We start from the raw sequence: 17,630 nt of genomic DNA, 5'->3' as shown, positions 1-17,630 counted from the left end.
ACTGAACATCTAGTATGACACCTTATCATACCATTTTATTTTATTAAATTTCATGCCATTTTAATTGTTGTAGTTTTATAACATGTTTTAATACCTTGAGAAGATAATTAATAGTCTTTAATAATTCATATTTTCCAACACTTCCTTGTTTATTCTTTTCTGGGCATTCTTGCAGATTAACCGTGTACCAAAAGTATAAAACCTTGAAAAGAGAATACTGGTAGAAGTTTAAAAGTTTTGGAAAGATAGTATAATAAAGAAAAAGAAGGAATAGAATAAGTCAAAGAAAGTAGATAATATTTGTCCGTTTTAATTTGTTCCAAAAATATAGAAAGGAGTAAGCACAGAAGCAAAAATAAACGATGAGACCATGTTCAGATGACACCAGGAAAGAGCAGTGGGAGAGCACTTGCTGTGTTCACGGCAAGGAACTTTGAGCAGTTGTCCAACGGTGTAGGAAACATGAACCTCTGCCACTACTTGACACAGATGACCCCCTCTGAAATGTTTTTATAATCCAAATTTCTGGGAACCCATTAATATATTCAACAGACTTTTCACCTGTTTTAGAGAATTTATGAAGGTTAAAAGGACCACATTGTATGAATTTATACTAAGGAAATAATTACTAATGTGTACCAGGATTTGGCTATCCAGATGCCCATCTTCGCACTGTTTATAAACAGCTGGAAGCCATACACATTCAGGATTAGGGAACTGATTTAAAAATCAATACTATGTCCAATATTAGATTATTATGCTACAATTCAAAGTGGTGTAGATGTCTTTTACTGAGACAGAAAACTTTGGTGAACTACTATTAATATAAAAGCAGATTATGAGAAAATTAGCACAGTATGGCCCCAACTGAATTTTTTAAAATGCACAGACTACAGGAAAAAAATCTGAAATTATGAGAATACCAAAATGTTCTTAGTGGTTATCAGACTTGTAAAATTTTGAGCAATCTTTATTTTCCTCTTTTAGCTTTTTTAAATGGTTTCCTCCTGAAAAATAATTACCATGATTTATTTATGTAATAATAAGAAAAAGCTGTGCAAGTTGTCATTTTCAGAGTTAAAGCCTCAACTCTGCAGGGGAGGAGTTCACAGGGATTAGCGTACGCTTCCTCGGAGGAAAGGTTGTATTTATTTTATTTATAAAAGAAATAGTAAGTACAGAAGACACTGCTGCACCTTTTACAAATATTAAAAAGATATTATGAAAAATAAGGAAAGGAAGTTCTGGAGCATTCTTGGAAGATGGCATCCTGAGTACATGTCTCTGGGTTGCCCGATCACTAAGAGAGCCACCACTAGGGCTTGGAGTGAGCCTGGATCCATCTGGGCCTCATGTCCTCTAGGAAGAAACTGTGAATGTGAGGAAGTGGAGATAAGAGACTATGATCTTTTCATAACTTCTCTAATTGTTTCAGACATCTATTACTTTTAATTAAAAATTTTTATTGGGAATCCATAATGTTAGAATTATAAAACAGCTCAGTTGTGTAAGAGTATTATATGCAGTGAATCATAAATGTGCTTATTGCCTTGGACCAATAATCCACTACTAAAACAAAGTTCAAGAATAATCATTAAAAAAATTTACTATGCACGAAGATGCGAATAATTACATTAAAATAACCACAAAGGAAACAATCTAAATTCTCAAGAGTTAGGAAATAATTAAATATTTAAGCTATCAATTCAGTGGCCTATTATAAGGCCATTGAAATAAACATTAAAACTCTGAAGCATGAAAAGTATAATAATGTTTAAAAAATGTTTAAATCAAAGATTTATACTATGATGAAACATAGGTTTCAGTATTGATGTCATACAAGGGGCAAGTTAGATAAAGGATCATCGGGGTTGTACATGCACAAGTGTATATGTGTGTGCATGTGTTTGAGCTTGGGTGTTTCTTTTGGTAAAGTTCTTGAATTAGTAAAATTACCTTTGAAAAAATATGAGATGTTAATGGCCACAACAAATTTATAATCTGAGATCAGAAAGAGGAAATGAGAGAAAAAGAAAAGAGTTAAGGAAGAAGAGGGAAAACATACTGCTGATTTTTCTCTTTACGGTCTTTCACACACACACACACACACAGAGAAATAAAGAAAGCAAAAGGAGGAAGGATAGAAGAAAGGAAAGAATGAAGGAATGAAGGAGAAAGAGAGAGAAAGAAAGGAGGGTGGAAGAGAGAATAAAGAAGTAAAGAAAGGAATCTGAGTGTTCATGAGAAAGGGGGAAAGACAAGCATAAACTATTTTTTAAGAGATTGTCATGTTATAGAAACCAGACAAAACAGTACAAAAGAAAGACAGAAGAAAAGAAAAGAAAAGAGAAAAGAAAAGAAAAGAAAACTATAGGCCACTATCTCTCATGAACTGAGATGCAAAAAATCCTCAACAAAATATTAGTAAAACAAATTTAACAATGTATAAAAAGAATTATACATCATGATCAAATGAGATTTATTCCAGGGATGAAAGGCTGGTTCAACATTTAAATCAATAAATGTAATCCATCACAACATGTTAAAAAGAAAAAGCTTATGATTATATCTACTGATGCTGAAAAAGCACTGGACAAAATCCAACACCCATTCATAATTAAAATTCTCAGCAAATTAGAAATAGAGGGATATTCCTCAACTTGATAAGAAGTATCTATCAGGGGAACCTGGATGGCTCAGTCATTAAGTGTCTGCCTTTGGCTCAGGTCATGATCCCAGGGTCCTGGGATCGAGCCCCTCGTCGGGCTCCCTGCTCCATGGGAAGCCTGCTTCTCCCTCTTCCACTCCCCCTGCTGTGTTCCCTCTCTCGCTCTGTCTCTCTCTGTCAAATAAATAACATATTAAAAAAAAAAAGAAGTATCTACCAAAAACCTATAGCTAACATCTAGCTTAATAGTGAAAGACTTTCCTCTTCAGATCAGGAACAATGCAAGGATATCTGTTGTCACTACTATCATTCAACATAGTGCTGGACATTAGAGCCAGTGTAATAAGGCAAGAAAAAGAAGTAAAAGAAGTAAAATATTATCTACATAAAAACTCCCAAGGAATCTATAACAACACTTGTAGGACCAATAAGTATGTTGAGTTTTGCAAAGTTGCTGATACAAGGTGTACACATAAAAATCAACTGCATTTCTACAAACAAGTAATGTACCATTGGGAACCAAAATTTTTAAAAGTACCATTTACAAAAGCTCCAAATAACTGAAATATTTAGGTATAAATGTAACAAAGCATGTATAGGATCTGTATACTTAAAATAACAATCAAGATACCTACTATCAGGTAAATAACTTCCGTAATTCAGCTAATTATCTGTTAGCCAGATATAAAGCTAATAAAAGTTCAATAAAAATTATAGTATTATTCAGAGTAATAAACACATTCCTCTACTAAATTGCACCAAGTTGTTGGACCATATCTCCTCAAAGCGTATCTTTTTATACTCATTTTTTTTTTAAAAAAGATTTATTTGTTTATGAGAGAGAGTGTGAGCAGGGGCAAGGGGTGGGGAGGGACGGAGGGAGAGGGGGAGAAAGAATCTCCAGCACACTCCCCTCTGAGTGAGAAGCCCGATATGGGGCTTGATCCCAAGACCCTGAGATCTTGACTGGAGCTGAAATCAAGAGTCAGATGCTTAACCAACTGAGCTACCCAGGCACCCCTTTTTATACTCATATTTTAAAGTACTTAATAGATTATTTAAAAACAAAAATTGTTAAAATCCCACTAAAACTAAATGCTGTAATTTATGTAAGATCTGTTAAATAAACTATGTCTCCTTTAGATGTAGCAAGTTGCGATTTTTATAAAATTTGGATTTTTTGTTTCTTTTGTGTTCTACTACTAAAAATTTTTCTTGGTTTGAATCCAAGCCATCTCAAACTGTGTGTAAAAAAGCTAGTAAGAGTTGAGGGCTGACTAAATGTGATCTATCTGGATAATGCAGGCCCTACATCAAGCCATTTTGAAAAAAATATTTTGTTCTGCATGATTTGCCAAATATTAAATTGAAAGTCAGCCACATGCACATAACTTTTATGGAGCACTTGAGAATTTTCTCCTACTTTGCTCATAGAAAGGACCTCTCTCCCTCACTCAGTGCTGATTGCTAATATCAGTTGCTATTATCCATAGCATTCCTGCTTGATTTCTATAGGATTATACTAATTCTGATATGAAATCACATAGCCATAATAATTATTAAAGGGTTATATTTTAGCTAAAATAGTCGTCAACAGATAAATATCCATATTAATAAGATGCTGCTGCACAACTCTTATTAGTAAACTGTTCCAGCATCATTAGTGTTTCATGGAACTTAAGGAATTATCTAATAATATATGGGCATTATATGTACTCTTTTTCCTTCAAAGTTGATTATTTTTTTCTCTTTTTGATTGATTTTTAATTTAAATTCATTTAATTAACATATAATGTATTATTGGTTTCAGAGGTAGAGTTCAGTGATTCATCAGTCTTATATATTACCCAGTGCTCATTTTTAAAACCAAACCAAAGCTCACCAAAATTTTAACTGGCTTCAGCACTTTTCTAGTAATGATACCAGGGGCTCTTAAACGAATGGTTTCCAAAATACACCACTTGATTAGTGGGAGTTTCTTCAAGTCATCCTCAGATACTTTCATCTTATCTCTACCTGTAAAGAGAATTCCAAAAAAATTTTTAAAAGGTGGACTTAAAGAAGCCAGAAAGTGATTTCATGGAAGATCATCAACCCACAGATTAGAAGCTGCCTCTGACAACAAGTGTTAGCATTGCTATTACTTTTTGCATACCAAGTTTAGTAACTGAGTGCCTCTTTTTATCATTTTCCTCTTACCAAGATCAAATGTATGGCCCCCAAAATTAAACCATTGTTGATTATTTCAAGGTGATGGACTGGGATCCAACCTTGGTCTTCACCTTCCTATGGCTATCAAATGATTAAGATAGGGTCCATCAGAAAAGTGTTCAATTTTCACTCCTTTCATTCTTTCTTGTCCAAATTCTTCTTCTACTTAAGGAAACAGTGATAAAAGATTGGCATCAAAAGCATAAAGTAAAAGATCTGAGAAGCCATCTGCCTTACTACTTCTACCTCTTCCCTGATGATTCATTTTTATTTTTGCTTTTGATTTTTCAACCATACATCTCAGAAGGCCCAAAAAGAACGTGAGGAAAGGGACAATGGGGCACATGTATTACATCTGGAATGATGAGTTCTCCCTCTAAACATAGGTGTATCAAACACTCCTAATGTAATATACCTCAGCTTATGTTTAGATTGAAGGCACCTGAAAAAGGATTGGGGTGAATCTTTTTATGACCCAAAATATGGTTAGGGTCTTTTAGTCCAATTAGACATTTCAGTTAATGGTATTTCAAATGAAGTGTTTGCATTTTGAAAATTATTTAAAACAACTCAGCTTTCAATTTGATTTTGACAGTATTTGCTTAATAAAAGTCAACAACATTGTCAGTTTAGTTAAGTCAACTTTCACATTTGCTTCCCAACTGTATTGGGAATGAATGGGTTAAGAGTGAAATGTAAGGTCTCCAGGCATGTCTCTCTTAGACTCTGGATAAGGCTAGTTCTAAAGCAAGCCCAACCTGCAGGAGAGGTCTAGGTGGGTGCTGCCTGGGAAATCTTATCTGTCGGTACATATGGAATTCCTGAGCAGTCAGAAGCAAATGTCTTTGGTGGAATCTGGGAACCAGGCTTTTTGAGCTATAGTTCTGTTAGTACCCATAGGGGCATCTATACATTCCATTCGACTTGACAGATTCTTGAGCTCTGAATAAGGGCCAGGAGTTGAGTTAGGCTCTACTAGAGTTACAACAATTAAGGCATTCTTGCAATATACTTAGTCTACTAGGAGGTAAGAGACAAGCACACGGTTAACTGGTACGCCACACAAGCAAGGAAACTGTTCTGTGACATGTAAACTATTCCAGTATTTTGTTCTAATATAAAAGCAGGGAGGTTCATGACCAACTAAAGGAAAAACAAAAAATTCTGTGAGTGTCTTCCTCTAAAACTACAACTATAATTAGTTCTTTGCAGAGAGTAGACATTAGTAAATAAATATTGAATTAACAAATGGTCCAACTTCAACATGGGGAGATAAATGAGTGGATATTCCAGGCAAAGGAAAGAGGAAGAGTAAAAGGAAGACTGCAGAAAGCATGGGTATGTTCAGAAAATGGTAATGGGTGTAGAGGGCCTAGAAGGTGAGGTAAATGTGATGGAACAGTGAGAGATCCACTGAGGCCATTATAGGCCACCTTCAAGGCCATTCTGGAAAATGTGGAGACCGGGGAATTTGGGGACTTCCTGTCTTGGGCTAAGAGAGGATGAAAACTTCAACAATGAAATAGTGATACACAGCATTGTTCTTTTTTTTTTTTTTAAGATTTATTTATTTATTTATTTATTTGAGAGAGAGAAAGACAGAGAGACAGAGAGAGAGTGGCATGGAGGGGCAGAGGGAAAGGGAGAGAGAGTTCCAAGCAGACTCTTCACTGAGCACAGAGCCCAACAAGGGCTCGATCTCACAACCCTGAGATCACGACCTGAGCTGAAACGAAGAGTTGGACACTCAACCGACTGCACTACCCAGGCACCCCCACAGCACTGTTCTTTATTAAGACCTTCTGCTCATTTGCTCAGACCTAAGTAACCTAATATTAAAGAGAGACAAATGACCTTATGGACTACTTGCTTAACCTTCACAGACAGGGTCTCGCAAAACTGTTGCTTTTGCTTTTCCATTACAAGGACTGGAAAATAATAGGTATGGCTTTTGCATCTTCACAACCTAAATATAACAGTTTTTCCAAATTGTGTTCTATGAAAGAACATTTTCAAGATGTCAAATGTTTAAAGCAGACAAAAGGTTTTATGGCCAACCAAATACCAGGAAATGTTAATATTCTATTGGTGATTCACTGAACACATTAGCATATTATAGGTTTTGAGAAATCCTGTAGTAGAGACAGCTATTTATGCCAACGTTCCCAAACTTTTTAAAACTCCCATTATCTATACAAGCATCATCAATAGCTATTTAACAAGGACATAAAAGATAATTAGCTATATAATGTAATGGCTATGGATCCTAAGACAATCTTTCAAAAAAAACCCCAAAACCAAAAACCAAACAAACCCTGGTTTTCATTTGCCTGAGCATTACCAGCACATACCATATGCCTGAGTGTGCCTGTGGCCAAATCCTCTAACAAGTAGTTACTGCAAGCCAAAGGAATTATTACCATCAGAAAACTATCTTGATATGCCATGGAAAGCTAATGGCACCAAAATTTTACTTCTTTACTCTTTTCTTGTAGTATCCCTGTACTTTCTAAGCTAATTCAGAAAAAATAATTTAGAAAATCCATGGTCGGAATTAGAAATTCTTTATTTGAAAAAAGGACTGAAATTGTTGCATATGCCAGAGATATCACTACTAAATCAAATGAACAAATATCTTTTTGGCATTTAGTGGAGAGCAAAGTGCTAACTAAGCATCGCAGGGGATATAAGAAACTAAAGGAAAGGAAGGGTAAGTGCTTTCCCCAGACAGTGTTAAAATGAGGAATTCTGAGGTTCTAATTTATGAGTTTATAAATGACGCACAAACTTACAGCACTAACATGTGGTAGGTGTTCAGTACAAGGTGGTATCCATTACTGTTACCATTATTATTAGTGTGAATTTAGTAATAACTCTAGAAACCACACCCTCCTCATCAACTTTTGTTCCATAGCTGATAAAACGATTCTTTTCCCTGAAACCTCAGTTGGGAGAAAAGCTACAGTTTGAGAGCCTATCCAATACTAATTGGATACCATGCCTGAGGAAGTCTTTCAATCATTTACCCAGCAGATATTTACTGAGAACCTCTGAGCAGTGTCCAAGTGCTGAGGATGAAGATGAATGGAAGAGCCCTGGCTCTTAAGGAGTTTATAGTCTGATAGAGAAGGCAAAGAACTAAAAGTAGTTAACATGGGGTAAGGGTTACTGCACTGAGGCACACAATGTGCTATGGGGCACAGTGGTGACAATGACCAGACTGGGGTCGGTGGGGATGGGTGGTTGCGAAGGAGATGTCAGAGAGGCTTCCAGAAGAAGTAAAACCAGAACAAAGGATTGGATACACCAAAGTGAAGGACATGTTCACAGAAGAGGAATTCAGCTAGCTGGAATAGAGTTCAGTGCAGGAAGTCACTAGATCAAGTGACTTCAGTGCTCCACTGAAGTCCCAGGCTGCCCATACCAGCTGAAGCCAGAGCTAGTGAGAGATGGCTCCTTTATCCAACCTCTGAGTGTGACCCAGGAGTGCCTAGGTTTCATTTCTGGGCCTTCTCTTCTCTAGGTAGATTCTTTTTCTTGGGAATTCAAACAAATGCTTTTCTATAAAATACCATCAACAGGCTGGTCATACCAAGAATTTTATCTTCTGCCTTTGATCACCTTCCTGAGATCCATCTTACGTTTATCCAACTGGCTTCTTGATAGCACTGCTTGGATGTCTAAAAGACATCTTGAAGCATGCTTTGGCCAACATTGAACTCTTCATTTTCCCCACCAGAATAAAGCCTTTCCTCCCTTCGTCTTGCTATCACTGCAAATGGTAGCAAAATTTGTCCAGTTGCTCAAGCCCAAGTCATCCATGATTCATCCCTTTCCCTTTTACTCCCATTTAATTAATCACCAAAACCTGTTGTTTCTATCCGCCAAATAGATTTTACTGCCATTCACATCACTCCATCTCCATAGCTACCACTCTTGTCCAAATGCACCATCATTTTTCAGCTGGCCCATGGTGATAGCCACCATCACGCTCCTTGCTCCCACCTGGCTCTGCTATCATCCTTACGTAAATCAGACCAGGTCAGTACCCTGTGCAGATCCTACTGAAGGCTTCAATGCTATTTAGAATTAAATCCAAAATTCTTACTTTGGCAAATGAGACCCCCATCTAACACTCTAATCTCATCTCATACTGAATCCTGGGGGCTGTGTGACCTTTATAAATGATCCAACCTCTTTGTGCTTCAGTTTGCTCACCTACAAAATAGGAATAATGAAAGTATCTGCCCTATATGGTTGTTGTGAGGATTAAAAAAGTTAATACATGTAAAGTTCTTACAACTATGACTGGCATATGGCCAAAACTCAGTAAATGTAACCATCATCATTATTATTATTTCTTCTGCCTTATTCCAACTGTTTGAAAGGCTAGCTCCTTCTTATCCTTCAGACCTCTGCTAAAATATTTTCTCCTCAGGAAGCCCTTCTCTTACCAGCTAATATCTCCCAAATCACTAGCATGCTGTTTGTTTCCTTTAGATTTCCTGTTAATATATGAAATAATTTGGCTTATTGTTGATTGTTGGATATGATGTCATGTTTTTCACAATCTTGTTCTTTCTATTTTTTGATGTATCCTTAGTATCCAGCACACTGTCTGGCACATGGTAGGTACTTGATAAATTTTTATTGAATGAGTAAATGGATAAATGTCTAAAATAGTGGAGGGAGAAATCAATTAAGAAGTTTTTATTTTGTGTAACAAAAATGGGAGGGATGCAGAGGAGAAGTCAAATTTTAGAGACATTTCTGAGGGAGAATGTGAGAATCTTTAAATAAATAAGAATTTACTGAGAACTTGGTATATGCTAGACCAGTGGTTCTCAAACATTAAGCATGCCTCAGCATTACCTGGGAGGCTTGTTAAAACACAGATCTAAAGGCCCTACCCTCAAAGTTTTTGATTCAGTAAGTCTGAAGTGGGGCTTAAGAATCTGCATTTCTGGCAAGTTCTCAGGTGCTATTGATGCTGCTGGCCCAGTAACCATACTTTAAGAACCACTGTGCTAGATTGAAAGAAGTAGAAGAAATGCTTGAATTTTATTAAATAATCTGGGTTTAAAATAGTTTTTATTATCAGTTTTTAAATGACCTCTTTAAGACAATGGAGGGAAACATACTTAGTAGGCAAAAAATAAGATTTAAATTAGAAATTCTGAGTGGATACACAACTGACTCTTGAACAATGCAGGGATTAGGGGTGCTGACTGCCCTCCCACCCCCCAGTCAAAAATCCATGTAATAACTTTTGACTCACCAACAATTTAACTACTAATAGCCTACTATGAGCGCACATGCACGTGAGATGGGGGAGGGGCAGAGGGAGAGGAAGAGAGATAGAATCCCAAGCACAATCCACGCTGAGTGTGGAGCCCAACGTGGGGCTTGATCTCACGGCCTGGAGACCACAACCCCAGCTGAAACCAAGAGTTGGACGCTTAACCAACTGAGTCACCCAAGCCCCCCCAATAGCCTACTATTGACTGGAAGCATTACTGATAACATAAACAGTTGATCAATACATATTTTGTATATTATATATAATATACTGTATTCTTAGAACAAAGTAAGCCAGAGAAAAGAAAATGCTATTAAGAAAGTCATAAGGAAGAGAGAATACATTGACAATATTGGGTATCATATTTATGAATACTACAAGTTTATATCATCTATTTATAAGACAAATCATCTGTCAGTACCTATAACAATATTGTCCAATATATTTATTTTAAAGAATTCACCACAAACAATGAATCATGGAACACTGTATCTAAAACTAATGATGTATGGGGATTAACATAACAATAAAAAAATTAAAAAAAAAAAAAGAATTCACGTACACTTCAAGCCAGTGTGGTTTAATGGTCAACTATATTGACACCAAAAGTCACTAGCTTTTTTTAACATGAAAGCACAAGATAGCAAAGGGGTTTTATTTATTATGAACCTTAAAACTTAATAATGTGATAATTAACTCTGAACTTTTAATTAGCCAGGATTTCAGAACTGGTCCAAAATTTTATCATTTTTATAGCTACAAAGACGCTATCTTCATCTGAACTAGAATGCCAATGTACCTTCTGGAGGTCATTGACTTGAGCTTACAAGTAGCCATATATTCAGGTCTTATTCTTCTTCTCCCTTATAAGAGGCTACAGCTAAGGGCACAGGCTGGCAAAGTATGGCCCACAGACCAAATCCATCTTGCCATCTGTTTTTGCAAATAAAGTTTTATTGGAATACAAAAATACTCATTTGTTTATATATTGTCAAGGGCTGTTTTCACATTATAATGGCAGAGTTGAGCAGTGGTGACAGAGACCTTATGTTCCATAGAGTCTAAAACAACTACTATATGGCATTATATAGAAAAAGCTTGCCAATTCCTGACTAATAAGCTTCAAAGGAACAAGTTGCTGGTTTGCTCCTCATTGTACTTCCTATTGCTCACAAGTTCAGATTTAATTCCAATTCATTTGAATTTTACGAGTACTATAAATTCTGTGTGATCTCTATTACATATATCTTTTATATAACTAAGTCAAGTGGACAATGGCTAGCATAGAATCTGAATAATCCTGTAATATATGGCAATTTTACATGGAAAATATAAACTGCCTCTTAGGAAAAGAAATGCCTTTGTTTAAAATATACTGGGGCACCTGGGTGCCTCAGTTGGCTAAGCATCTGCCTTCAGCTTGGGTCATGATCCCAGGGTCCTGGGATAGAGCTCCATGTCCGGCTCCCTGCTCGGCGGGGAGCCTGCTTCTCCCTCTCCCTCTGCTTGCTGCTCCCCCTGCTTGTGCTTTCTTTCTCTCTTCTGTCAAATAAATAAATAAAATCTTTAAAAAAAATACTGTACTATAATGGCTCCAAATCACATTCATAAACAGAGGGCACATGGAAACAATAATGTTAAGGAAATCAATTTTCTGATACTTCCATATTTACTCTCTTCTAAAATTGGTCTGTGTAAGAAAAAACTGTAGTTCAGTTCTCTTTCCCCACCTCCCTAAGGTAATCAAATTTCCCTCACTTTATAAAAGTTTGCCTCTCAGTCATCTTGATATTCACACTGGCGCATTTTCCCTGCAGTATAAAAATCTCTTGAGTGCCAAACAAAAGGACAAGTAGAGAACACATTGTACCTAAAAGAGAAGCCCTTGAAAGCAAAGTAAAGCAGACACAGAAAAGAAATATTGAAAACAGACAGGTCTTATTTCATCTATTTGTCCCCTAGCCCTTGCACACAAACCATATAGCTGTTTCCATGTTTGTCCACATGTCTATCTTAGAATTCAAGAGTGAGATGAGCATCAGACTGACACATATTAACATACTTATTTGAATTGAATTGACAAAAATAAAACCCATTTTTTCCATTTAGAAAACAAGTTGGATTGGTTGATTAATTTGATAATAAGAACTGGCTTTGGGAATTAGGTTATAAGGCAGCCATTTTCTATAACCGAACAAACTAAATCTACAATTTTTGACATTTAAATACTTTAAATAGACTAAAAGCATGTAGGCAATATACCAGGAATGGTATCCTTTGAGATTACTGAAATGCAGAATAATAAATTTTACACATCAAATTAAAAATATATGAGGGGAATCCCAAATTCTTTTAGAGTGTATTTGAGGAAAGAAAGGAAGGAAGGAAGGAAGGAAGATAGGAATGAAGGGAGGGAGGGAAAATGAAAGAAAAGAAAGAAAAGAAAAAAGAAAAAGGGAAGAAAGGGAAGAAAGGAAGAAAGAAAGAAAGAAAATCACTGACAAATGGCATGCATTAAAAGATGAAGCCCTATGGTACAAAGCCTGAATGTCCTTGGTGAGACAAAGGGAAGTGAGAAGGTACTGGAATTGCTGGAGTCTTCAAGGTAAGTAAGACAAGGCTAGAGATCTGAGAGAAGAGAAGGAACTTAGCTACATGGCAGGTAACTGGTTACCTAATAGGAGGCCAAGGAAAATTCTTTAGGGCAATGGTCGATAAGACTTTTAAGAACAGAATATTCAACTTGATGTCAAATACTCAATTTTAAGTTGTTTCTGGCTGCAACGTATTTTTCTCTTTCCTCGTTCCATATTTTTAATATTCTGAAAAGTCTGCTAAGACATAGCCTTAAGTTAACACTTAGGGAAATAAAGATCTGTGTGATGCCCAGTGAGGCAATGCAATACCAAAAAGGGGCAAAACATGCAGAAGGGAAAAGAGAGTGGGAAATGAGAAATCAGCAAAGGCAAGAGCCAGGAGTCAAGAGAAAGCTACAAGATATACAAGCCTCCACTACTTGCTGCCTTCCCCATTCCTCCCTTCAAGGATTCCTAGAATGCTGGAAAGGGTTTCAGACCAATTTCACTTATCTTGAAAACCAAGATGGCCTCAGTAAGCTAGGGCCCTTGACAAATGAATGCTACAAATAAATTGGCAGTGACCTACAATTCAGATTTTAAATCTTCTTCTTTGAAAAAAATTATTTTCTCTCTAAAAATCTATTTAGAGAATCTACATTAGACAAACAATCCCTCTATTTTTTTTCTATTTTACTGCAGCTACAGGATACAGAAAATAAATATTTTTCTACTTGATTGAGGATAGATGACTACGAGCAGGCAGGATTTGTATTTAAAATCAGATCTCTGTGACTCCAAAGTGACCTACCTATCATAAGACAGGCATAATTCTGGCCTAAAGAACTTTGACCCTAAGGATAGTGAAGTTTCTGAGCTCCTTTAAAAAATAAACAAATAAATAAATATTTAAATTAAGTATTCTTATTAAACTAATTGAATTATAAAGTGCAAAAATGTTTTGTATTATATAACAGAAACAAAAGTTTGTTTTGAGTTCAAAATAATATTTAAAGTCTAATATGATATATAAGTTGTTGAAAGAACTTTCTAGGTCCAAGATGGAGCTTCCTGCTCAGTGGGTTACACCAGAAACTCAGATAACTTTCATGTCCCTGTAAATGCTCCACTTGACCAGAAACACACATTGCTTCAGTTGACCAATCCCCAAATGCCAAGCCACATCTGGGCTCTATATTTATTATTTTCTTGTTTCTTTTCACCCCAAACAAAGTTGACTATGTGGCCCCAGCCAGTATTTTCTATTTGTCTCTTCCTTGTTCTTTATTCTTTATCCTATAAAACCTTCCTGCCTCCCACCCCATTTTGCAAAAAGGAGACTGTCCATTTCATGAAGTGTTAAATAAGGTTGCTTTTATCACCTAAATTGTCTTCTTTAATATTTTTTAAACAAAATGTATGAGAGATACAGAGTACTCTTGGAAAATAGATGTTCTGATAAAGTATTTTTAGTTTTCCAAATCCCAGTGTGATATTGGACAAACAGAGTAGTATTCTGGGACTAGACAAAGGAAAAGAAAAGGAAATATGCTAAGTTTTCAAACAACAGCTTTAGGTTAAAGACTTTTCTTATTATAACTCTTAGAAATGGCTCTGTACCCATACTGTGCATATTTCAATGCACATCTGTGGTTTGTTCTCCCAGCATTTTGACTCTAAAAATAGATGGCTCCACTGGAAGATTGCCAAGGTAATCATCAAATGAACTAGAGCCTAACGGAGATTGGGACCAGTACAGAAGACAACCAGGGAAGAAGCTGTGGGTGATTTGGGGTAAAATTCAGAAACCATCTTTTAAGTCTTGGCATAAATGCAATAAAGGTCAAACCACATCTTAGGATATTTGAAACCAAACAAGAGAAAGGATGATTTTGCATTCAGAAACAGTAAAACATTTCTAAAATATAGATATCTGGTTTGGGATTCCATAGGCATGATGGCAAGCATGTTACAACACAATGAATCATACCTGTTAATCATGTGTTATATATTGGAATTCTTTTATGTTAGCCATTAATTCACTCAATATATATTTGCTTCCTATCTGTTATGTGCCTGCCCAGGCATAGGTGCTGTAAGAGACAGGAAGAGAGGAATACTAATTTACTGACCATCTAATGTCACAAATATCTTGGACCACTTCATTTATTCCTCATAACTACCTGCCATCTATCAAGCCTCAGAGTTAATGTGCCCCAGGAGACAAACTGAACATGTCAGATTTGCCTTCAAACCTCTGTCCCCGTTTACCGTGACCCACCACTTCCCCTAAGAGGAGAAAGAGAAGAAAGGAATGAGAAAGACACAGTCCCTGCCCTAAAGGAGTTTGGACACAAGGACACAAAATACTCTCTGTATATAAATGACTATAATATTAGCTTCACCAGAGAGGCTACAAGTGACAGGGGTGTTCATCCCCTCTTGCCTACGGCTGGGCTTTCAGCTAAGCCTGGAAGGATGAGTAGGACTCAACCAGGCAGAAAGAAAAGCAACTTAAATTCCAAAATTAATCATAAAGCTATGATTTCTTGGACTTAAAAAAAGGAACATGACTCAAGTAGAATCACTAAAGTCAATTGTTCTTTGTAGTCCTCTGGTTCTTTAATCAAGCCCCTTCTCCTTACACACCCACACACACACACACACACACACACACACACACACACACAAACACACACATATACTTGCATGCACCCAAAACCAGTAAGTGAATAAGTATGTAAAATATAAATATTCTGTATCTATAGACCGGGAACAACACTATATAAAGATTCAACTAACAATTTTGGGGAAATAATCCATGTTTTGACAGAAAAAAAGGGGAACAGTAGGCTTTTGCTGAGTCATTCAGACCTTTTGAGACATAATTCCAAGGAGTCTGAATCAGAAGGTGGGTTTGCAAAGTAGGGGTGGAATACCCAGGAGGCCCTGTGCTCCTCCACGGTGAAAGACAGGTGTATTTACCACCCAGGGACACATGGCAAGGTGACAAGAAGCAGATCATCAACTCCCACTGGAATGTAAAGAGTGCATCCCTACACATTCCATCATCTCTTTCTTTAATTTTGAAAGCATGGATTCTCAGTTCTGTTTGCTATTCTAGGCTGGGAGATCCTTTACAAACGTTGCCTTTTCATATTCATGGAGCAGCTTGCTTAAAATATCTGAAGCTCAGGTGAGTGCAAAAGGTCACAGTACACATGAAGGACAATGAACCTATAGAAATACATGAGGCAAAGGTTGAAAAATAAACTGATGTCATAGCCTTGAGCAATGATTCCCACCAAAATGTGATCAAGAAATTTGCTTCCAAAATTGTATAATAATTTGTTTAAAAAGAAAAATCAAATAACAAAAAGCTAGTGTTTACTTTAGACTTATTTAGGGAAATTATATAACAGCTTTGAAAAGAACATAGCATTTCTAAAACTTCTACTCAAAAATAATGAAGCACTGACATTAATTGCTCACAGAAAATAAGGGCAGGAAACTAGCTTTCTGGCATGTTTTCTCAACCAGGGACCTCAAGATAAGCTCCTGAAAAAAAAAAATATCAGTTTTTAGAGAACAGAGACAAAGCTAAAGAGAACTAATAAATAATTTACAGTATTCCAGAGGGGAAAAGAATTATCTTACATCCATTCCTTCACTTCAGGAATTTTAAAAACTTCATAGGATAAACAATGTTCAAAAATTCAATTTTTAGCCTCTAATTTATTCCAGCAATATTTTCTTATTTTACAAAATTGCTATTGTCTTCCCAGGAGAAACCTATATTTACTGGGAAAAGTTAGCACATCTCAAATAGAGAGAATCAGAGTGGATAAAATGTCCTGAAATAGATAACACTATTTATAACGAGTTTTATATATCAGATGACCCTATAACAGTAACAGGTAGTAAGAATGTGCTAGTTACAGATTTCTGCTAATTTTTAGTGAGATGAAGATTTGTTCGTTGGCCTGTCTCCCAAATGGGGAAAGCAATAGCCTTCTACAATTATCCTCTTAAATTTAAAAAGAATATTGTGAAACTGACCTCTGAAGGGAAGGGAAAATTTATTTTTAATTTTGGATAAAGATTCCAATGACCTTTCCTATCTCCAAATATGTACCTCCCTCTATTCCTGAGGACTGAGAGACAGTGAGAGAAAGGCCTAGAACAGGAGTAGACCAGAATTGAGAAACAAAGGGTAGCAAGGATGGAAAGAAGAAAATGATGAAAAGAAGTAGTGAGAAAACAAGGTTACAGAGTGAAGTTGTTTAAGCAAGATGCAAATTATGAGGTAATTATTCTGCACAGCAAGACCCAGGTTTTCCCTGATGTGGTGGATTGTGTTTGGGGCTAGACCTTTTCAGGTAGTATGGGCCACAAGACCAGGCCCCCCTCATATCGGTAGGACACAGAGCACACCACAACCAAATGTCTTTAAACAGAAAAAATCAAGTTTAAAGGAATTTCTAGAGCAGATGTGAAAGGAATAAAGGAGATTCAAAACAGTGTGTTGAGGGAGGATGGGTTAGCCCAGTGATGGGTATTAAAGAGGACACGTATTGAATGGAGCACTGGGTGTTATACGCAAACAATGAATCATGGAACACTACATCAAAAACTAATGATGTAATGTATGGTGATTAACATAACATAATAAATTAAAAAAAAAAAAAAAACCAGTGTGTTGAGAAAGGGAAAGGCTGTTTTACTTTTAAGAAGGGATAGAGTGATGGAGAAAGGTCAGTGGGTAGTGGGGCCTGAGGAATAAAACAGGGGTTCCCTTGTGTCAGAGATCTGAGCTGTTTAAGGACCCATCCCACATGATGACAGTCTTCCAATCTCTAATCCTTCCTCCTCCCTT

General features: G+C 36.4%; 1 protein-coding gene across 1 annotated transcript in view; it reads right to left on the bottom strand.

Moving 5' to 3' along the window:
* LOC116635554 (24-hydroxycholesterol 7-alpha-hydroxylase) overlaps positions 1-17,630 on the bottom strand; it is an 87,765-nt gene that overhangs the window by 23,021 nt on the left and 47,114 nt on the right. Inside the window, exon 9 of the mRNA XM_032409702.1 lies at positions 4,551-4,684. Coding sequence (XP_032265593.1) covers positions 4,551-4,684 — 134 coding nt within the window. The remainder of the gene's footprint in view (positions 1-4,550; positions 4,685-17,630) is intronic.

This window comes from Phoca vitulina, unplaced genomic scaffold, assembly GCF_004348235.1.
Source record: "Phoca vitulina isolate PV1807 unplaced genomic scaffold, GSC_HSeal_1.0 scaffold11, whole genome shotgun sequence".
NCBI classification, from domain to species: Eukaryota; Metazoa; Chordata; class Mammalia; order Carnivora; family Phocidae; genus Phoca; species Phoca vitulina.
The sequence above is the reverse complement of the archived record's forward strand: the minus strand, read 5'-3'. Positions and strand labels throughout refer to the sequence as shown.